Source organism: Barbatula barbatula, assembly GCF_947034865.1.
Source record: "Barbatula barbatula genome assembly, chromosome: 9".
Taxonomy (NCBI): domain Eukaryota; kingdom Metazoa; phylum Chordata; class Actinopteri; order Cypriniformes; family Nemacheilidae; genus Barbatula; species Barbatula barbatula.
The window spans coordinates 12,146,749-12,170,321 of NC_136772.1; the positions used below are offsets into that span (position 1 = coordinate 12,146,749).

At 39.6% G+C, this 23,573-nt stretch overlaps 1 protein-coding gene across 1 annotated transcript; it reads right to left on the minus strand.

Moving 5' to 3' along the window:
• Positions 1-1,920: 1,920 nt before the first annotated feature.
• Positions 1,921-22,002, minus strand: hecw2a (HECT, C2 and WW domain containing E3 ubiquitin protein ligase 2a; the record flags this gene model as incomplete). Its single annotated transcript, XM_079463857.1, has 29 exons — positions 1,921-2,032; positions 2,187-2,299; positions 2,582-2,667; positions 3,111-3,225; positions 3,309-3,455; positions 3,582-3,711; positions 3,949-4,047; positions 4,129-4,281; positions 4,906-5,019; positions 5,351-5,471; positions 5,730-5,818; positions 6,169-6,252; positions 6,411-6,507; positions 6,596-6,674; positions 6,769-6,903; positions 7,211-7,396; positions 7,780-7,904; positions 8,587-8,690; positions 9,343-9,493; positions 11,961-12,059; positions 12,338-12,659; positions 12,738-13,486; positions 13,912-14,012; positions 16,729-16,871; positions 17,308-17,477; positions 17,641-17,710; positions 19,546-19,640; positions 19,853-19,960; positions 21,696-22,002. The coding sequence occupies 29 exons, from the start codon at positions 22,000-22,002 to the stop codon at positions 1,921-1,923; spliced, it is 4,404 nt and encodes a 1,467-aa protein (XP_079319983.1).
• Positions 22,003-23,573: the final 1,571 nt, after the last annotated feature.

Here is a 23,573-nt window from a genome sequence, read left to right on the forward strand (position 1 = left end):
CCAGAAGAGAATTTGCGTGGTGCGAATGCATGAGTTTGTATATTGCTGGGTTTGTATGTGGGGCTTGAAAGGTGGACCACATACAAGTAACAAAGAAGGAAAGTGTATGTCTGTAAACCAGGTGTTCAACTTGTCACCCAAAAAGTGAGGAACATTTTTTAAAGTTAGGTTAATGTAATATTAACCAAAGCTTAATTCTGTGATTCTTTAAATTAGCAATTCCTGAAGACAGATGTCATGAAGAGCAATTTCTAAAACACTTCACACCACTTTTGCACATGTTACAATTTGCCTCTCTGGCCTGAACATGCTGAAGCAGTTATGTAATCCATTTTTGTTGTCGTTTCTCTTTCCTTAGCAGAAGAAACACAAGCCAGCAGTGGTCTTAACTACTGCAGCCCTGGTTAAGGCTGTGGACTGCACAAGTCATAACATTAACTATACCCAGTTTAATGAATATAATTTCAAGGCCACTGTTTGTGTCTGTCACCACAACATTCTGTCTATTATTAAAGCATAGTCTTATTCTACCTTTCCTAATATATTGCGCTAAACTTGCACACTGCACATGGTGATCAGTGTTTCTATACATTCATAGTTGTTTTAGGTAACATTTGTGAGTTGCATAAAAGAAGCGAATTGAAATGTGTGCGTGTGCTACAAAGTACTGTGTGTATTCATATTCGTATTCTGTTTAGTAGACAGACACCAAGAAGCTGTCCAACCATAGTGAATTACTTTTACATTTACAGTAATTCTAGAGTTGGGAAAAATGCCTTGCTTAAAGGCATAGTTCGCCTAAAATAAAAAATTATTTCATCATTTACTCAATGTCATGTCAAACCAGTATGACTTTCTTTCTTCTGCAGAATTTCGAAGGACGTTGGTAACCAAACATCACTGGCCTCCATCGACTCCCATTGTATGGGCACTAAACCAATGAGATATTTCTCGAAAAATAATCATATACAGGTTTTCAACAGCATGAGGATGAATAAATGATGACAAAAAATTTAGTTTTGGGTGAAATATCCCTTTGAGGGCACATTGTTGATGTGTTGATCTGTATGTTGGTGGCTCCTACCAGGATTTGAACCCAGGGCCTTTGGATTCGCAGCCCAGTTCTTTATTCACTACGCTACCATTACAACATTTGGTGCAAAGATCACTGTAGGAGAGTGTGCATGCTGTTTGTATGTTTTCATGTGTTTCATTCGCTTACAGGATGAAATTGAGTTGATGTGGTTTCAGAGCTGCAGCCAAGATCAATATATCGACCCAGAACTTAACCGATAGCCAAAGCCTTAATCAGACCTTTCAAAACCAAAACCCCAAGTAGAAATAAATCCCAGCAGTCAGACCAGCAAAACGGAGGCACAAAAAACTCCTTCTTGACTATAAAACTGACCATGATTAAGAACTGCAGCAATAACTTTTATAGATGTTTCCCTTAAAACCCTGGAGACATAAAACTGGCTAAGGTCGGGTGACTAGATTGCTGTAATATAACAACTTTGAACTTTTAGGAAAGCAACTCTGTCTGTAACCATAGAAAAAAGACCACAAAGTCCTACAACCCAAATGCACTGATTTTGACCAGATCTTAGACCACATCTAACACTAAAACTAGATGATCAAGACTCCAGCTCTGAATTAGAATACAGTTATCACAGTTGGCATTCAGTACTAAGTTCAAACAGTATAAGGAATCAGGAGTTGGCACTTGTCCAGTAAGTCATTTGATGGCATATATTCCAGATCTTTAGACAAAACAATAATGCAAGTGTCTGGTGAGCGAGGCCATAGTAAAACGTGAAGGATGAGGAAAAAGCAAGAAGAGCTGGAGGAACAGGGCTGCATGGTGAGCCAGGCTTCGGTGAACTGGAAAAAATTCAACAGCACTTTGGCTAAGATGAGAGCTCACTCCAGACCAAAGGTACTGGTCTCCTCGACAGCTGTGAGCATCTTCTCATAAAGCATGGAGAAGGACGGGTAGGGAGGGAGATCCAGGCGGTTAAAGCAGGTGTGAGCCCTATACACACACACACACACACACACAACAAACACTAATATGTGCCCAAATATACATACATTTTCAATACAGAATAAAATAGCTTTATTTGATTTGAATTAGCTGGTATTGGATATTATACATTGCACACAAGCAGAGCTAATGTCAGAAATACCGTGGGAGGGAGGTGACCTTGCCCCATTTCTCCACACAGAATTGACGTGGGCCGTTACTGCCCCGCAGAGATGCAAAACCCTCATAGGGAACGCTGGATGTGCCCGTAACAAACTGGAGAAAAGCATAGGTTGACATGGTTAACACCATTGACCGTTGTAGGAGAATTTAAATTACAGTTTTATTGTTCATGGACTCTATGAGCTCACAAAGCAAAGCAAAATCACTGCCATAGTCATAGTGTTGCGGGTGGTGGTTGTTCTGAATTGCTATTCACCCACACAGTTATATACAAGCACCACAAAAATATTCAAAATATAAATTTCATTCATATTTCATATAAACGGATATAAATGCATATTCATCCATTGTGTTTGTTGTGTGATCGGAGTATACCTGAAGAAGCCGTAGTCTTTGTTCATTATTAAAACGCTCCACAGCAGCCCAAAACCATCGAATCACTATGTGGTTGTCATGGTAACCTTATGAGACATAGATAAGAAGTGATGTCAAAAGGGATGATGATTTCCTGCTGTAATGTTTTTGCATTTCTTTCTTTTAAATCATTCTTCTTTTAAGTCCCATGTGTAGTTTTACACGCGTAGGCTTGCAAAGTATACTTCGCTTGACTAGTACATGTACACAGGCGCTCGACGGATTTGCGTTGTTCAAAAATGGCAATACCTCTCCTAGCCTACAGGGGTCCATAAGGAACAGTTAAGCAGATCTTAAAGTTGACACCTTGTGGATAAAAAATTTAATATGCATGTGTACACCAATGTGTACATAACGCACGTAATATTCTGATGACGATATCTGCACCACGACCAGCGTAAGCTGACCTTCACGTAGGCTACGCATATAAAGTGAAGCATACTTTGAGATTTTTGTGAAATAAGACTTGAATCCTATCGAGTAAAAGTACCTCCTCTGTATTCTGTATTGTTTCTCCAGTCTGACAGGTCAATCTCTGCTGTTCCAGCAATAACCAGCTCCAGCTCTCGTGCGTCAAACACAGAGACGAGTCGGACGTCCACCACCTGCGCAATAACATGGGTTGTAGATCATCCGGAGATAAATAAAGACTAGAGTTATCAAACCATAAGTCCATTTGGCATCATACCTCGTAGAACCCTCGCACAAGACTCTCTGTCTGCTGGGCCACACCCCTCTCAATCCTCCACTTCACCATGCGTTCAATATACTCCTTCTTGTTCTTGTCTGACACAGGGATGCCAGACCCACCTGGCTTTAGTTCACGCTCTGTAATCTGACATAAGCAGAGACACAAACTTTTTATATAGAAATTTATGAAAGTCCTTTATGTAGATTTTCTGAAGAAAATGTGAAATATTCTAATGTTATCACACACACATACAGTATACGTGATTCAGACCTGTCCAAACACTTCCTCATTGACTGTAAAGGTGAGGTCCAACATATCCTCAATGTCATTATCCTTCATCCACTGCAGACTTTGGTGGAACTCCTCATCCAGAAACTCCAGGTCGCTGAGATCACATGGGCTAAAGAGGAGACAAAATCAATGTGACTACTAAAATTATACCTTATAATACACATTACATATTGTCACTGGTTTCAGCGCTTTGTAACATGGCAACATGTAAAAACTTGTCCAGACTCTCTTGAGACTGTAGCCCATGAGAAACGTTTGATAGCAATGACTTTAGACTAGTGCAGTCAAGAAACAGAAAGCATCTGGATAAATATAACTCATCTGAACCTTCAGTATAAAGACTCACATGCGCAGAAGACCTTTGTAGAATGGCCGTGTGAAGAACGCATCCAACAGGTACTGATGAATTAAAGCAAGACCCAGAATGCGTCCACTGAACCGGAACCTTAGGAACACAAGATTGTAGTAAAATAAACTGGAAATCTAACTCACAAAATCATTTCAGCCGGTTCTATTGGTTTCTTACCACTCATGATGGTTGTCTACAAATGCTGACATGGGGCTGATCTGCACAGTGTAAGTGTCATTAGCAGAGTATTCAAACAGTCCATAGTATGGATTGAAAAGTTCACGAGAAACCAAGAAAAAGAACTCTCTGGAAGGACCACTATAATCCAACCTGAAAACAATGAAATACATAAATGTATAATGTATTCGCAATTGCAGATCAATGCACACATATTACTCTGTACACCAAATGTCAACATAACCTGTGGTTGGTTACACAAAATGTAAAATGTAATTAAAATCACAGAACGCATCATAATTTACATTGATAAAGAAGACTATTTTAAAGGGACAGTCTACCCAAAAAGGAAAATCCTGTCATCATCTACTCATCCTAAAGTTGTTCTAAACCTGTATAAATGTCTCTGTTCTGATGAACACAGAGAAAGATGTTTGGAAGAATGTCAGTAACCAAATAGATCTCATCCCCCATCCACTGCCATAGTAGGTAAACTAAATACTATTGGAGTCAATGGGGGATGAGATCGGTTTGGTTACTGACATTCTTTTAAATATCTTCCTTTGTGTTTAGCAGAACAAAGAAATGTATACGGGTTTGGAATAACCTTAGGATGAGTAAATGATGACAGAATTTTCCTTTTTTGGGTGAACTATCCCTTTAAGATACACACAAGATTAACACACAAGGATGACACGTGTTTTCATCACGCTTTAACTGGACAATTGAAAGCACTGGCACCATATTTCCTTTCAGGAGAAAATGAACTATACCAACCCTTCTTCTCCAACAAAGCTGACATAAAGCTTGCTCCTCTGAAGGTCTTTGCGGGAATAGCACATGATCTGGTTGAAAGCATCTTCCAGCAAATGATCTCTTCTAATGATCAACCTGAACATTAAAGGAAAAGAATCCAATAAGCCTCATCTAATTGTATCCAAATAAAAAAGGTTACATATCTTATATATGTTTTTATTTTACTCGTCTTTGTTTAAAGCTGCAATACGTATCTTTTGCCTCTATATCACCATCTCAGGGTAAAACATACAATTACAGGTTGCATTATATACAGTAATGTATTTGTAAAAGAAATACAGCAATGATACTTTACGCAAAGTCCAACCCCCACAGCTGCATTGATAAATCATCATCGTGAGCTTACAGAAGTGAATTAATGTAAGGTAAGGAGGCTACATTTCAGATTTATTTGAACAAAACTCACTTCACTTTACCCGGCCCCTGCCCATAGCCCTTGGTCTCCAGTTTACGGTAAAAGTTTCTTAATTTGGCCTCAAAATCACGCTTGTAGGGTGCAGGGGCTCGAGCATTCGCTCTTGGAGTTCCTGCGTGCAAAAGAAGATATCACATCACTAATAAATGTACATTTACTGTATTTGCACTTTTCAAATCTCTACTAACACCCAGCTGCAAAATATCCTTTTTACAATAATTGTTTAAAACACATGCATTGACACAGATTAGTCAACTTTCAGTAGCCAATCAAAAAAGCCTTGTGATAGAGGACACAAGACAGGAAATGGCAGGTAAAGGAGAAAGGTAGGAATTATTAGGATGTCAGTCTGGGTCATGTGACCTCTCACCAGGGGAGTTCTGTGGGGAGGCATGACAGTAGCTGGAGAGCAGTAAGGCATTGGGTGGCACATACGACATCACTTCCTCTTCAAACAGGCTGCAAGGAGAGAGGCCTGAGTAACAGCTGTGTGTATTCTAACGTCAGTTACGTGTACAGAATCAGGTCAACCTAATATGTATACAGGTTTGGGTGAATTCTCCCTTATGTATAAAAAACAACAAATTTGGGGGGTTTATATAATTTAAGTCCTTTTTGGAGACATGTTTTACTGTAGTTTACTGTATTTTGTATTTACATTTTTTAGGTTTTCTTCAATGCTAATAACTTACATACACACCCAATTATTGCATGTGTGACATCTCAGGCGAAGGGAAACAGGCAGGTACACAGTTAGCTATGATTAAACAGGATGCAAAAGCCACACACACACACAAACACACACTAACCTCAGTAACATAACTAGATCCGCATCGCTGGACAAGCGGGCCAACCCAGACGCTCCCTCGTTTCGGATGAACTGCACCTTCTCTCTAAAAACAAACATATGCATGGGAAACATCTTAATATTATACATGCGTAACAAAATGTAGAAATAGTATTTTAGTTGTGTTGGCAAACACTGCACATAGATTGATTACCTTGCATTATTATTATAAATACACATTTTAGTCGTAGTATGAATACACACCTGAGAGAGTGATTTCTGACAAGCTCTGGTTGTCTCTCTTGCAGAATCTCAAAAATGTTGGGTTGTCGTAGAAACGCAACAATCTTCTCATTATAGGCTATAAAATCACAGCATATTTGAATGTGGATACGTCTGGTAATACGTCTGCATGTACACATTGTGTAGTTTCAAGAGAACATACTCACCAACAGGGACCAGGTCTGGACTGTTTCTAGATGACCGGCCCTGGACAGGTGGACTTGGGGAGCGTGAATCATCAGCAACCTGAAACATCAGAGGTGTGTGATTGTTAAGAGGAAAACTGACAAACATAAACAGCATTATATACTGTACATAGTTCTAATAGATCAGTTCTCACGTCTCCTGCACTGTGGCTGCGCTGGCGGGACAGGTGCTGTCTGTAAGCCAACAGGCCGCTGGACCGAGAGTTCTGTAAGGGCAGTCGAGGGTCAATAAACGTTGTGGCACGACAGTTGTGGTCCACGTAGAAAGGCTTGAGAACAAACATAAATAAAGGGACAATTTGAACAACTCAAGCATCTGTTTGTTGTCTCTTTCTTGTGGGAGACACAAATAAGGTGTTAGGAAGACAAACAGACGGACATTCATGAAGATGAAGGTCCCGTTCACACTTGCATTACTGTACATAGTGACACGTTTTAACTATGATCATAGACTTACTGTTTTGTTATAGGCTCACACCCTGAGAATTGCAATTTTAGAGTTAAACATAAATAAGCATAAACAGCTCCATGACAGAACAGGGGGAGAAAAACAAACAATGACACGTAAATACACACCTTGCCAGTGTGGTCATGTTTCATCTCCCAGCCCCGTGGCAGCTCCAGCTGCTTGTTGGAAAATAGATTGAGGAAGTTGACAAGGTCTCGGTTGTGCTGGTAACGCTCAAAGTGCTGCCCGTCACGCCGAACTTTACTGATCATGTGCTTTAGACATGTGTTACTTGTGAACATACGATAGGCACTCTGTAGGGAAACAAAGCGATCAGAACATATAGAAAAAGGTTTTATTCAAAGCAACGTAAATCGCACTTTATCAATACATTTTCATCAATGTGTGCGTTACCTGGAAATCACACTTTATGCATTTCTAACAATGCTTTACCAATAGGGTTTTATAAAGTTTCTATATATTTGCATTTAGTCATTTAGAAGATGCTTTTATCCAAAGCAACTTACAGAGAGTTCAGGGAGCAATGTTCTACAAAGAATAAAATAAAAAATATATACTCCATATCTGTGTATTTCTTTCCTATTAGCCAGGAAGTGGAATAATGGAATAAATAAATAGAATAATATTCAGTATCAGTGTGTGAAAGTACTTGTGTCTTGAGTGTGCTTTGGCTCACAGGATTCGAATGCAGGACAGAGAAAAAGTCAGGGCTGGAGAGGAACTTCGCACCGGGTGACTGAAGCAATAATGCCAGACGAGAACGTGAGCTGGCATGACCTGTGATGCTGTCTCTGCGATATTCTACATGAGTAGACAGACACACCGAAACAGACAAAACACTAACAAATATGTAACAAATATGGTGTACTCTGAACTTCCTCAGAAGCCATTTTATGTTCCTCTTAGCGTTGTGTTCATCCACCTTCCCAAATACAATCATATATAACTAAGTCAGCTTGGATATCCTTAGGCGCTGTCTCCACCGAGGCGTTTCTGCTGGCTTATGGCGTGTTTTTTCAATCGTTTCCAATGGAAACGGAGCGTTTTTTGAAAACGTGAGTAGTTGCCGTTTGTTTAGTGCGTTTTCCCTCTGCGTTTTCTCACGCTCAGCGGCGGCGTTCGACCAGGCACCCAGAGTTGAAAAATGGTCAACTTGGGGTAGAATGCTCAGCCTGCAGCGGGCGTTTTCAGACAAGCTCCTGGTGTTTTCAGCCGCGTAAAAATGCCTTGTTGGACAAAGCCCTTTAGTAACCATCCAAGCTAGATAAAATATTTCCAAGAATAATTTATCTAAGCTTTACCATCCAAAGTAATATTTAATTTAATTGGAGGTCAATAGTTGTCTCATTAATGTCCATTTTGTAGCTCTCCATAGAATTTTGTGAGAAACATCTAAAAGAGTTGATATTTAAATAAAAGATAAATGTTATCTCAGTTGAGTCTCAGGAGTTTAAAAAGCTAATAAAACTTTCCTCTGAATTACCTGAGATGGATTGAGGCAACATGTCTGTATCATCAGAAGGCGGTTCCTCTGCTCTCTGCTCCTCAGTTCTTTCACTGGTCATTGTTCTACGAATGCTCTGATACCTGTCAGGAAAAAAATACAGCAAGAAGATATTAATAGATCGTAGGATCTGAATTTCTAAAAAAAGCAACCTGTTTATGTGTGTGTATATTCTAAAGATGATGAAATTCTGACTTGAGAGTACAGACAAACATTTTGTGTTGTTATTAATTTCTTATTTCCTTATCTTTATTCTTTATTATAATTCGTTATTCTTTTTTCTATGTTTCTAATTATAGATTATGTTCATTTATATCTAGCTATTATATTCTATATTACTTTTCTTAATGCTATATTCTACATTCTGTTGGAATAGATATGCCAAATAGATATGCTCATTTTATTATAACATCACTTCGTTCCTGCGTGCTGTTCATCCCCTCTAACACCCAAGTCTGCAGGATAGTTACTGTAGATCTATACATTTTTGCATATGAACAAGATGGAACAACACTAGGGTATCATTTTGGATCAATAACAAGATAATATAATCTATTAGATCTATCCATATTATAGTTATTTTATCATCTCAAAACTACACATTAAAATATTTGAGATAAATATTTGAGCAAGAGTATTGATTAATAAAGTTTTCTACATTCTGGCAGTGTGTTAAAAGAATAAATGCCAGTTTAGTGATCTGAAAAGGTATTTGTGATGTCGTTGAACTCTGACCTGCGGTTGAGTTGTTCCATCTGCAGTATGGAGCTGGAGCGAGTCAGACCTTGAGGAGCAGGTGGACCGGTGGGTCTCTGCCAAGTGGTGGTACGATTCACATGATCCACAAAGAAGATACGGCCATGACTGTCGATACGAGCCTCCCAGTCTGAGACAATAGAAGAGGGAAATGAGCATGAATAGAAGGGTGTGATAATGGTTGATTGAGTTTACAATACTACATGTATACACTAAAAAAACTTTTCAAATGTTGTTTGTTTTAATTAATTAATATAGTTTAATATAACACATTTCTATTGGTTTCTTGCGTAAAGCAATTTCAAATTAACTAACATAAATAGGCGACTTTTCGACATATCAGTTAATCCAACAACTTTTGAGTTTATGGCACAATCATATAGACTAACCTGGAATTAAGGTTTGCAATGTTTGCAACTAAACATTTTAAATTAAATCTCGTGGCTTTACAAGTCATCTGACTTCTTTACAATTTTTTACTTGCTATCTTCTCATGCGTAAAATGGTCAACTTGTCAAAAAACGAGTTGGATGTATTACGTAGTATTTCTGTGCTCGATACACTCCCCCAGTGTTCGTACATGAAAAATCGTTACGTAACAACTTTCCTTAGTCCCTTTTTGGACAATTCTGCCGGAAAAGCACGTGGCACGCCCACGCATCAACCATAGAGAGCAGGAGAAGGAGCATGCACACAAGTCACTTTCACTTGTGTGCAGGGGAGAGAGATGCCGGAGATGAACCGAACGCGGTAAGTGAGTTTACTTCCTCTAGATCAGTGATTCAAAATACGGTGGGCCGTGGCCCTTTGGTGGGCCTCAGAGTGCCTTCTGGTGGGCCGTATAGGCAGTGGTAGACTAGAATTTATTTGTGTTTATTTTGTTATTTTGAAATTATTTAATAAGTCTTATGAAATGACATGTTAAAGAAATACTTAAGTCGAGTCAAGATGCATTATCTAAAAGTCAATGTTGCAACACCAAACATGTCACAACGTCAGATTGAACTAACACGTTATGACATTCAAATATAAATTACGTTACATTGAGGCTGTGATGGCGGCCGTGACCGCGGTGGTAAAGTGCCATGACGTTGGTGAGCTGCCGCCGGCAGTAGTGCACGTCACTGTGACAAATATTAGTGTAATAAAAATTATAGTTGCCAGGTTACTCTGCGGGTTCTGCAATGGATCTTGTTGTGAAATTAACAGTTACATAAATTCAAAACTGGCTATGACCCGCTAGCTTGGTGTCGGAGAGCACGCAGGTTTTGCCACGGTTGCGGATAGACATCTGTTCGTTTGCGCTGATGTGCACATCATCTGAACGTGCATTTATTGCAGCTGTAAACATTTGAATGTCAACATGTAAGTTTTCCACCATCAAATAGGAAAAGTAACGTTTTTATGGCAAGCTGAAGAGGAAAGCCAAGGTACGTTTAAACTGTTTGTTTCAAAAAAACTTCAGTCTTCAGACCGACTGAAGTTTTCACTGCAACAAGAACTTTTTATTTAATATTTAACTTTAATCATTTAAGTTTTTATTATTCACTTATGTTTATTTAAATGTTTTATATGATGTAGTGTGCCGTTTCACTGATGGATTTGCGCATTATATGGACGGATGTTTCATCCTCATACATTTCAAGTATATTTCAAGTATTTAAATAGGGTCCATATTTCTCTCCCACTCGTCATGTGGTTGCTACACGCAAATATAATAATATAAATGTTATTTATATTTAATATATAATTCCCCAAACCATCGCTGTTGATTTGATCATTACCACCGCGGTGTAAAAAACTGACACCATCCCAGCGGTCGGCAGAAAACATTGTGACATAAAGAATAACAGCAGAGTATATGAACTCTTTGAATATTCTGTGTTCATACTATCATATTTGGAAAGGTGGTCCTCAGAAATGTTTTAAACAGTCCTTGGTGGACCACGAGTTGCAAAAGGTTGAGAACCCCTGCTCTAGATAGTCAAGTTCGATTGTCTTCTCGGTGCTCAGCTGGGTATTACCATCCGATCGGTATTACAAAGTGTAATGTACAAAGGGTAGGGACTTAATCGACGCAGGGCAAGTGACCCGCGCCTACTGGGAATTCCTCGTTAGTGGAAAATAGTTGCAATCCCCTGTCATGATCACGAGTGGGGTTCAGCGGGTTACCCGTGCCTCTCGTCGAACAGGTAGGCACACGCTGATCCGCCCATTGTGGTGCGCGTGCAGCCCAGGACATCTAAGGGTATCACACAGACCTGTGAATCCGAGTTTTCTTGTCAATTTGTTCGCACATGCTTTAGTTCCGCCCCCCCCCACACGCGTCACATGGTTTGGGAAACAATCGTACAGCTGTATCTGTCTTTTATAAACGTGATCAAACTAAAGACTCTGCGGACATTTGTAGGGTGCAGTACTATTCTGTAAGAACTCAAGATTAACATGAGCTATACAGAAACTGTCTGAGATACGGCCACTTTAACTTATACATTTAAGGCAGCTTTTAAAGTCACATGTTCAAGCTGACATTTTTAAATTGACACAAACAACACAAAAGCACGTGCAGACGTACAGAAGCACATACACACACTCACTGGGAGGTAGGGGCTCGTCCACACGCTGGTACCGATGGATGTCTTGTCTCACAGATGGAAGAGATTGAACAAGCTGATCTCCATTTATCTGAGGGACACCTGCACAATAATTTAAAACACCAACAGGAACACATTTTTACATTTATTGACAGCTGTGTTTGATTATAGGTTATGTCATTTTTCTGCCTCTAGCATCACTAAACTGACTGTTTTCTGAACTCTCCAACCATCTGTCATTGGCTGGATAAACATATCTGCCATTGGTCCTGCCCAAAACACCATTGATTGAGTCAAAGGTGAGTCAAACTAAAAGTTTTTTCCTTGAAGTACAGAAAGTAAAGAAAATGGATCATTAGGCAAAGGCCAGACCATTCTACCTGATTCTGTCTCTGTAACGAAGGTCTCAGAATCCACAGATTCTCCGTCCCCTGAGTGAATTAACTCCTCCTCCTCATCCTCCTGTGACACACCTGCTGTCGCCTCCAGGCTCCACCTCCTAGACATTGTGTCCTCAGTCACATCTTCACATTCTTCCTCCTCATTGACTGATAGTGGTGGTGGTGGTGGCACAACCCCATCTACCTCATTGGTTGGAGGAGTCTCCTCAACAGCCTCAGCGACCTCATACGTTGTGGGTGGGTCATCTGAAAGATCTTCTCCTCCAGGATCAATGGCTGCCTCTGTACCCTGTCCTGCCTCCTGCGAGGTTCAAGATTGGAAAAAAATCATAACATAATTACTATTATCATTTTTCATAGGGCTTCTTCAGCAACTGACCTGAGAAGCAGACGCTGGGACCGCGAAGCTGTCCGATGCCATTGAGGAGATATCAACTTCGGTTGCCAGCTCCTCACTCTGTGCCAGTCCCTCCTCCTCCTCCTCCTCCTCCTCTACCCCCACTTCCTCCCCCTCATGCCTCTCGAGCAAGCTGGCAGTTTCCACCTCAGGTGCCACTGAACTTGGAATTACCTCCATCTCAGGAACCACCTCAGTTTCTACATTTTCAGACTCCACCCTAGTTTTTTGAGGTTTCTGTACAGTTCCTTCGAGCAAAGGTTCTTTTATTTTCCCTGGTGGTTTTGAGAGGATTTGTTGAGTTTTCCAAGCACCATTAAATGTAACCTCCGTAGTTCCAGACCTCTCCTCATCTTCATCCGAATCGATGTGTAGCATTGCGCTAAGACGAGTGTGTGTGGGGAAGCTGGAACGCAGTTTGGGGGAAGCTGCCCCAAAAGGTCTATCTCCTGGGCCTTTAGGGGCTTCAATAGCATCTAGCTGCTCGCTGAAAGAACCTTGAAGCAGGTCAGGAGAAGAAGGGCCCGCGTTGTCCAGAGTGGCACCGTAGATCTCTGTGTCTGGAGAGGGTAAGCTGCTCCCTTCACCGTTTCTGTGAGAGGCCTGGGACCCTGTTGGGGAATAGCCTGCCGACCGGATGGGAAGAGGATGGGGCAGGTCTTCATCATCTGAAGGGGTTCCAGGAGCTCCATTGAGGGCGGCTGCTCCAAGAATAGTCTCAGGGGAAACGTCTATGTGATGTGAAGTGGATTCAAGTAAATTTGTTTTTGTTATTGGAAACCAAAATCAAAATCAACTTCAACAGTTTTGCCTTTATCAGCATTTCTACACGCGTTATGGTCATTCCAGTCTAGTGAATTCTAACAACAACGAACCTCAGAAATGACAAAAAGTCACCCAAAAGACTGAGAAAGATGCTTACATAAAAGGCATATGATTAAGCATATTTAACTATTAATATTTACATTTAGTCATTTAGCAGATGCTTTTATCCAAAGCGACAATAGAAGCAACACTATTCCTACAGTGCAAAATCAAAAAAATTGAGTATATATAAATATATAAAATGTTATAAAAAATTGTTGAAGCTCTTTAGTAGCTATTGGTTGTAGTAGTGTTTAGGTTTGTGTGTGTGTGTGTGTGAGTGTCATCTCACCATCTTGGCCTATAGATGTTACATCCACTTTGAAGTGCATTTGGCCACTCACATGATCAGTGGGCAACCGTCGACACAGAGAGAAGCTCAGTGATTGGTTCCTATAGTCATAAACACAAGCGTAATAATGCAAAGCTGTTCATGTGACCATCGTTAAAAACGATATATTTATTTATACACACACTAATAGTAACATAATATTCTGTTCCATATAAGAGATGTTTTTTACAAATCACACACTGAAACTGTTTGGGGTGCCACAGTGTTTCAAGCATTCTGACTTACAATGTAAAACCTGCTGGCTTCTCGTGCTTGACATGGTCAACTTGTCAAAAAAACTAGTTGGACGTATGACATAGTATTTCTGTGCTCGATACTATCCCCCAGCATTCATATAGATTTCGGAACGTTGTTTTCGAACACTTGGAACAATTCTCCCAGAAAGGCGAGCAGGAGAAGGAGCATGCACACGTCAACCAGCTGGAGCAAGAGAGAGAGCACTGCGTTCACGAAGTTTAGGTGTGTTTGTTTGTTCACTGCATTTCGGTTAGGAATGTTATATATTTGTGCATTTGTGGATTTTGAAACATTTCTAACGTCAAGGCGTGCTCTGCACGAAGATTCAGGGAGCAAACATAACAGCTAGTGGCGGTCTAAAATGCATGAATACCTACGAAATGAGAATGGACTCTTTATACTTTGCAGTAATGATTGGTTGTTTTTACATGCATTGTCCATATTTTAGTAACAAACGACTGAAACGTTTATGACTTGATAAAAGCGTGCCTGGACTGGGGTGTACAATCTCGGTGACTAAACACTACAGTGCATCCGGCAAGTATTCACAGCGCTTCACTTTTTCCACATTTTGTCATATTGTACCAAAATGGTTTAAATCATTTTCCTCAATTCTACAAACAATACCACATAATAACAATGTGAAAGTTTGTTTGAAATCTTTGCAAATTTATTAAAATAAAAAAAGCATTTACATGAGTATTCACAGCCTTTGCTCAATACATTGTTGAAGCACCTTTGAGACAAATTACAGCCTCGAGTCTTTGAGTATGATGCTATAAGCTTGTCGCACCTATTTTTGGGCAGTTTCTCCTATTCGTCTTTGCAAGATCTGAAGCTCCATCAGCTTGGCTGGGGAGCTTTGGTGCACAGCCATTTTCAGATCTCTCCAGCGATGTTCAATCGGGTTCAAGTCTGGGCTCTGGCTGGGCCACTCAAGGTCATTCAAAGAGTTGTACTGTAGCCACTCCTTTGTTATCTTGGGTGTGGGCTTAGGGTCATTGTCCTGGTGGAAGATGAACCGTCGCCCCATTCTCAGGTCTATTGCGCTCTGTAGCAGGTTTTCATCGTGGATGTCCATTGCTGCATTCATTATTCCAGGCAGGCTGTTCTGTGCCTTTAACTGAGGAGTGGCTTCTGTCTGTCCACTCTGCCATACAGGCCTGATTGGTGGAGTGCTGCAGAGATAGTTGTTCTACTGAAAGGTTCTCCTCTCTCTACAGAGACATGCTGGAGCTCTGTCAGAGTGACCATTGGGTTCTTGGTCACCTCCCTGACTAAGGCCCTTCTCCCCGATAGCTCAGTTTGGCCTTGGCTTGCCAGCTCTAGGAAGAGTTCTGATGATTGCAAACTTCCATTTATGGATGATGGAGGCCACTGTGCTCATTGGGACCTTTAATGCTGCAGAATTTCTTTCTATACCCTTCCCCAGATCTGTGCCTTGATATAATCCTGTCTCTGCAGTCTACAGACAATTCTTTGGACTTCATGGCTTGGTTTGTGCTCTGACGTGCACTGTTAACTGTGGGACCTTATATAGACAGGTGTGTGCCTTTCCAAATCATGTCCTATAAACTGAATTTACCACAGCACTCCAATCAAGTTGTAGAACCATCTCAAGGAAGATCAGTGGAAACCGGATGCACCTGAGCTCAATTTTGAGTGTCATGGCAAAGGCTTTGAATACGTATTTTAAAGCTGTTGTGTGTCCATGCCCTGTCAGCAACATATGCTATATATTTATAACCCAAAACATTGATTTATTTAGCACCAGAAAAGATGGTTCGAAAACACAAATTTTATGAGGCCTACATCATTTACTTTTGGGGTTGCTGTGTGAATTGGAGAATATATTGTATGCACAAGATCATAGTTAAAGGATCGACATCCTTTGTTGTGGCAAAGAGTTAGAAAATAAACTGTTTAAACACAGCAGAGATCAGTCTGGAATGGGATAAACGAGACATTTTAGACCACCACTAGAGGCCATGTTTGCTCCCTGAATCTTAGTGCAGAGCAAAACCTGAAAGCTAGAACGTGCCCTATTGGTCAACAATAGCGACAGTTACCTGATTGGCTTACTGGGGGAATCCACCTATTTGTGGACTGTGCGCACGTCTTGACGTTAGAGATGTTTCAAAATCCACAAATGCACAGAGAACATTCACAAATGTGTGCACTGATCCACAAATGCGTGCACTGTTCCAAAAATGCGTGCAGCGATTCACAAATGCACAGAGAACGATCCACAAATGTGCAGAAAGCGATCTTCAAATAAATGCCATTAAAATAAATGTGTAAATATATATGTCACGAAACACAAGTTCAACAAATTTCCTGTGTAAATCATAAGTACAACTTCGGGAAATTGTCCCATTTAACTCGACAAGATAATTTACAAACAAATGTATTTAAAATAGTTTCATCCTAAACTTCTGTTAATTTCATGAACAAGGCACATTGTACTGACGTCTATCAATACAAAAAAATATATATTCTCCAGCAAGACATGAGTCTCACCCTGATGCGTGTCTCTCCAGCAGCATCTGTACCGGAATGTTCAGCTGACCCAGGAAGCGTTTAATAATTGGTCGACTTTTAGCAAACTTATCCTTGATCTCAATTACCAACACATCTGTCATGAGAGCCACAAAAGTATGTTTCTACATGGAGACAGAGAGACAAAATGAGCCAGAGATGTGTGTTCACATATGTACATCAACATGATGGTCTGAATTGTTTCTGTTGATGTAAGGTCTTTGCATATACAGTCCAAAATTTTCATATGCGCTTTTTTTTTGGCGCTCTTTGTACAGTGATCTGAATTGTCAAAACACCTCTCAAAATGCATGCTAGGGATGCAAAAAACGCAGAAAATCAAACCCAGTCCAAATAGTTTTATGACGGATCAAAATATCGGAGTGTGTAAATGTGATTGACACAACGTGAGGTCGTCTTAATGTTTTTTACGTGCAGAAATTTCGGACACAAATTTCGGACTCAATGTGCAATGGCCTTTAGAGACTTGTTTGTGTATCTCTATTTTCCTATCTCAGTATGCTTCCATTTAATAGTTTAAATTTAGTGTGTTTGTGTCACCTCTCCATGCCACAAGGGGTTAGTAGTGTTAGTTGTAATGCCGGATCGTCTCTCTTGGCCATGATGGGAAAAGGTCGGAAAGCAGCTTCTCTTGCCTGGATGAATGCTCATCTTCAGATAAGGGTCTGGATTGAAAAACATTCCCTTCTTCAGCCCCACAGCTCGGATGTCTAACACAAACAATAGTCATTTTAATAATAATAAAAACAGTAAAAAAGCTATATGGTGCAGAATAATATCATTGTCAGTTATTCTGATTACAATTCATTGACTGCTACATTTTAAGCACTTTATGGTAAAACAAAAAGAAACTTTAAAAATTGAATATTTTACCTGATAGAGTAAAGCTGACCAGTTTTCGACTGTTGTCTGAGGTTTGTTGTCCTTCACCTTGGCCATCAGCCTAAAAGATACATTGATATCAGTGGCTACATTTCATAAACCGAAAGAGTTTCACCCTAATAGGGAAGTTCACTGAAATTTTCATTATTTACTCCTCATGACACTGCAAACTTTTTAAATGTATTTCTTTTGAATATTTATCTACCTGTTACTTCTGTTAATGAAAAATTTAAATAAATGGAGAAAATTTTAACTTCTTTTGTTTGTTTTATAATGACAAATGAAAGTTATACAGGTTTGGAAGCAGCATGAGGGTGGTCAACGGACAGGGGCGGACTGGCCATCTGGCGTACCGGGCATTTTCCCGGTGGGCCGCTATCGTTTGGGACCAGTAACGGATGCTTTTGGTGAATTATAAATGCGAGTGTACGCAACACGAAAGCCAAAGACACTTAGGCTTTCCCCGCATAACCGCCCCCGTCGACAGAATTAACCATGCGCAGCAAATGTATCATATCAGACAGATTTTACTCTGATCATAAATTTACCATACAATAACATAATTAATAGAAATAATCAGATTCATTAATCAAATGACCAGTGTCCAGGTTATCTGAAGACCAGTACATTAAGTCACTACAACGTTCTCCATGGGATATATTCACGACGTTATTTGAGGAGGTGGCTTGGACGTTTCTGGAAAGTACGGAATAATTCTAAGAAATGGAATGTGGCCAAGATGTCCTCAGAACGTGGCCACAAAGTAACTCGCTTGCAAATGTGTATGAGTAAACCCAAGGCTATCACAGATCTTTTTGACCTGAAGGGAGGGGGTTCAAGCAAACCCGCTTTAACAGCCTGGACACACATACAGAGACTCATCTGTCAAATTACATGAAAAATGGCCTGCACTTACAGCAACTAACAAATGTCAAACCCCCAACCAATCAGATGTGAGGCTGTGGTCAAATGTCTTGACAACTTATGTACTGTGTAACCTTTAGCAATGACACCCTAGTGTCTTTAGTGTACAAGACACCTAGAGTACGATATACAGAATAACCTGCTAGAAACACAATATTGTGTAGTAAATGTAATCCTGCATTCATTAAATAAAAAAATACAAATTTTGTTAAGCTCAAAGCAACTAATATACAATTTATACTACTTTTATGGTACTTTTGAGCACAGAGCAAGCTAATTTTCTCAACGTATAATCTTATACTTTCTATTAAATAAGAAAAGTATTAGGCTACTTTATTCTATGAAGTATTACTACTGTATTACAGTATCAAATTTCTTTTTTAATTAATTACTATTACATAGTACGGAGTACACAGCCGCAGGAAAAATTAAAAGACAATTTTCAGTTTTTCAGATTTGACTATTTATAGGCATGTTATCCTGTAAACCACTAACAATATTTCTTGTAGTATTGTTTTTATTTGCATTTATTAACAGAAAAGATACTCTGTAGTTTTTCAGACCTCAAATACTGCAAAGAAAACAAGTTCATATTCACTTTTAAGTAATACAACAGTAATATGTGTACATGTATTTAGGAAAAGTACTTTTTTCTGTAATAACCTTGGTTTTATCACAGTTTTGATGCTGTCAGTCTTTCAAATCGCTGTTGGCTGACTTTAGGTCACTCCTGAGGTTTGATTTTATTGAAATTCAACAGACACTGGACTGGAATGGCCACAATAAACCTAGAAATGTTGATTTGAAATGAAAATTTGGAATTGTCTCATAATTGTTTTCTGTGGCTCTACCGTGTATGCAGAAAGCAATATTGTAGTATACCATACAAAACCATGCAACAATGTTATGTTACATGCCGTAAAATATTATATTTTTTGGACCAGAACTAAATATTCATATTTTAACACTTACCAAAGCTCTGGGGTTCTTGACTGTGATACAAGGAGTTGTGGCTCTCAATGCACCACTCACACCATGATAGTATTTGAAACAGATTCTTGTCTCAGCTAAAACACATGTACAGAAGAGTCTGATCATAACAAATATGCTTCACACATTAGCAGAGTCTGCAACAACAACACACATGTCATATTTCCAACATAAGCCAATTTTGACATGATATCTGTTTCAGGATAAATCTAGGTGTCAGAAACCCAAAACAACTTATTTACTATAGTATACCACAAAATTAAGGAGAGTTGTACACTGTGTAACTCACCTTCCAGAAAGTAAGGCCCTGGCTCCAGTCTCCAGACGATCTGACCACACTGTGTACCGTTAACTCCACGGTTCTTGCAGTCCCACATGTTTGATGGACATGTTTCATCTGGAAAAAAGGACAGAATTAGAATACAATCTAAAAAAGGCTGGGTTCTTTTCTAGCCACAGTTGTATAAAAAATGGACGGACCCTACCTATTTGCCTATGCTGGGTTTTAAGGGACCATTTAGAATATTGTTTGTTCTCATTGTAAGAATTAATTATGTTATGAAATATTGAAAATGTTTGTATAATTTATTCGTGGTTTGATACATTTAGTATCGTAAATGTTAATGTACTTTGCATATGCATCTTAGATTTGTAAACGGAACTCACGAACATTTGCGTTGAAATCGTCGTTTTCGGACACCGTAGGGTCAGGGGACTAAGTCTAATAAGATGGCAGATGCACTTTGACGATGGCTAGAAGATCAATTATTTGCATCCCTTGGAAAGCAAAGCGAGATACATTGATAGTAATACTGACTTTTTTTAATGTTTAAAACTTTTTAAGGAATTAATGTTTGTTGTGCAATGTAATCTCTAGTTGAATTGATATGTTTGACTTTGTTGAATTATGAGTGTTTTTTGTTGTTGTTGTTTTTTGCATGTGTTAAATATAGTTTTCACGGTGCTGTGGAGAGCATTGAGTCGATGCATGATGTACGGAATAAAGACGCTTTTCAAAGACATCATGTTGTCCCGCATAAAGGGTTAAAGGAAACTTCACACATCAGTTGAGGCTCTCGGGTTGTTACAGTGGAAACTCGACGCTAAAGTCGGGTCGTCTGCAATACTACAAGATTGTGTTCTTACAGTTTGGCAATTGGCAGTGTTGGTTCTACGTATTCAGGCAAGATCGTAAAATTGATAAACTAAGCAGTGACTGCATATCCAGTGGGAGACTCTATAATGATAATCAAGTAAACCATCGCATGATGCATTAAACAGTTACTGTGACCTCATAATTGGTTTAAAGTGTAAGCTTAAATGTTTAAGAATGATATGTTCGTGGAATGTGATGATTATCTATGAAGTGGTATGTCTTATCTCATGTTTAAATATAAAATGGTTATTCATTTTAAAGTCATTTGGATGGGTGATTTAAAAGGGGTTGTGTATTACTTTTTTATTTAATATCTTTAAATGTTTAAGTATTTTAAATTTTACTTTAAAAAATGTTTTGTCAAATATGAACAATTTGTGGGATAATCTTACCCAACAGTTGGTTTTGTCCCATTTTGACCTAGCCATGGGTTGAAAATAAAACAGCATTTTTTTCAGCTCGTGTTTTTAACAACATTGTTGATTGCTGACACGTTGCCAGCATATTTCTTTTAAGGCGGCGAATCTGTGGCATAAACCAAACAAGCTCACTAAAATGATGACAAAATTCACTAGCAATCTACAGTGGGTCTATAAATTACATTGCCCACCATAGGTCGACTACTAATGATCAGATGGTGGGACACATTACATTGAAACCGTTACTGAAGATCTGCTTAGTTGTTGAAATGAAGAGCTCTCTAGAGATAACATCCATGTGCAGGTTATGCTGGTTTCCAAGTCGATGGCCAGTGGCTTTGCGCCCAGATGTATCGCTTTGCTCCGGGCTCATATTTTTAAATGACAGTGAGGATTGTGATCCTAGACTTTAAGGAGGGTAACTGAAGGGCATAGAAGCTTTTCAGAAAGCAACACATGACTGACATTTTGCTGTCTCTGCACACTTAGCTGATAAAAATAAAAAAATGTATTTCAACATCCCAAATATCACACATTATCTTAAAGCTAACACTCACCTATGTGGTACATCCCAATCCAGTCTGTAGCATCGACCTCTTCCTTGATATCCCACGAGATGACCAAGTTCTGTCCTCGGCCCATGGTGAATTCTAAAGTAGATGCTGTGAGTGAGGAACGCCCTTGAGAACTAACCAGGTCCGTATCACTGTTGGCTCTGAGGAGTCCCACTCCAGCCTGCTCGGCCCCACCACGCTCGGTTAAGCTCCTTAGATTCTCAGGACTGAGTGTGTGGCGGACATTTGGGCTTCGTCTACGTGCTGCAGACTCCCGTGTGGCCAGGTGATCCCGCCCCTGAGGCGCCATTCCTGGCGCCTGGTTGGAGCGGGGCCTGGACGGGAGAACTGCGGTGGCAAGAGAGGGGCGAATGGTTGCAAATGTATGGGATCACCGCTAAGGACTTGACAGGTTTGGAGGGGATTATAACCCTGACCTTATCTAAAATCTAAAGCTCACCAGAGAAACCAATGCAGGAGGAATCTTGGCTTATCTGACTGGACTTATCTAAGGTGAAAGACCAGATCGAAACTCTCCTGGCATTTGATAATGCTATTGACCTTAACAATTTGAGAATAAGGTATTTAATGAAACTTTAATGAATTTAAAAGCTTAGTTATTTCCATCGATTGGTCAGTGGGTTTCGGTTAGCAAACACAATCCTTACATGGCTCCCAAGAGGATATTGTTGAAACGATCTGTCTATAAATACACTACAAAGAAGATGACTATAACTTTAAATATCCCAGCACTGGACAGAACAGAAGAGAGACAGAAAGGCAGACAGACAGAGGAAGACAGAAACAAACAAACAAAGAGAAAGGTTCATATTTTTGTTTGACTGCATGCATATAACAAATCCTTAAAGAAGCAACACATTAAATGATCATTTAAAAACAATTCCTTATGTTAACTTAGATTCAAAGCTCTTTATATAGTGTGGGTGGAACCAACCACCAGCACTGTGAAACATCCATCTGGATAATGTGACAATCCATACTGTTTATATTCGGGGGAATCAGGAGCCAATGTGCGAATCTTTTTTTCTCAAAACTACCAAACATTTGTAATGAATACACAGATTCAGGCCATTATATTTAAAGGTGCTGTAGAAAATGTATAAGAAACATTTGATATTTGAAATTCTAAGGAGATAACGTATTTAGGAAGCAAGCTCTGTAGAGCAGTTTGTTCGTTTCGGGCTACTGCAGAAACAACATGGCGAATTCCACGTGTGTATACATGGAAATGCTCATACCACACTGGGTATTAGGCAAGCACCCTCTGGTGGCCTCAAAATAACCACTTCCAGCAGAAACCTCCATTTTCTACAGCAGGCCTCCAATAGAGGCACTAAGCAGGATCGACTTCATCCATAAACTAAACAAAGTTTTATTGTGATTATTAAATGTATTGAACATTACTGTTCATAACTCGTTGTTATTCGTTTTCTGTTTGGGTAAAAGATGATGTATTGAAGCCGCCCCACAAACACACAATCTCATGAACACACAGCAGGTCTCCAGTTTCAAAGGCACCTCAGGTAAACACAGACCTGTGAAGGGATGTTATTTCATTACACTCAGCAGTAACCACCTTTATTCCATCTCACCTCTCTCAGTCTTCACATTATATCTCAAAGATCATTCACATGGACAACTGTAGATAAGCAACCTCATCGAACCAAAATCTAAATCGTTCCTCGTGCAATTCTATACTACTAAATACATTAAAACTGGAATAAATAAGAAAGTTTTCCTGGTAGAAACGTTAATATTGTTGTGTTAGTGCTGTTCGTACAAAGCCCAGTGTGCTGCAGTATACACAGATCCAAACTCCATGCCTCCATGTTATCTAAAATCAAATGTCATCTTGTAATA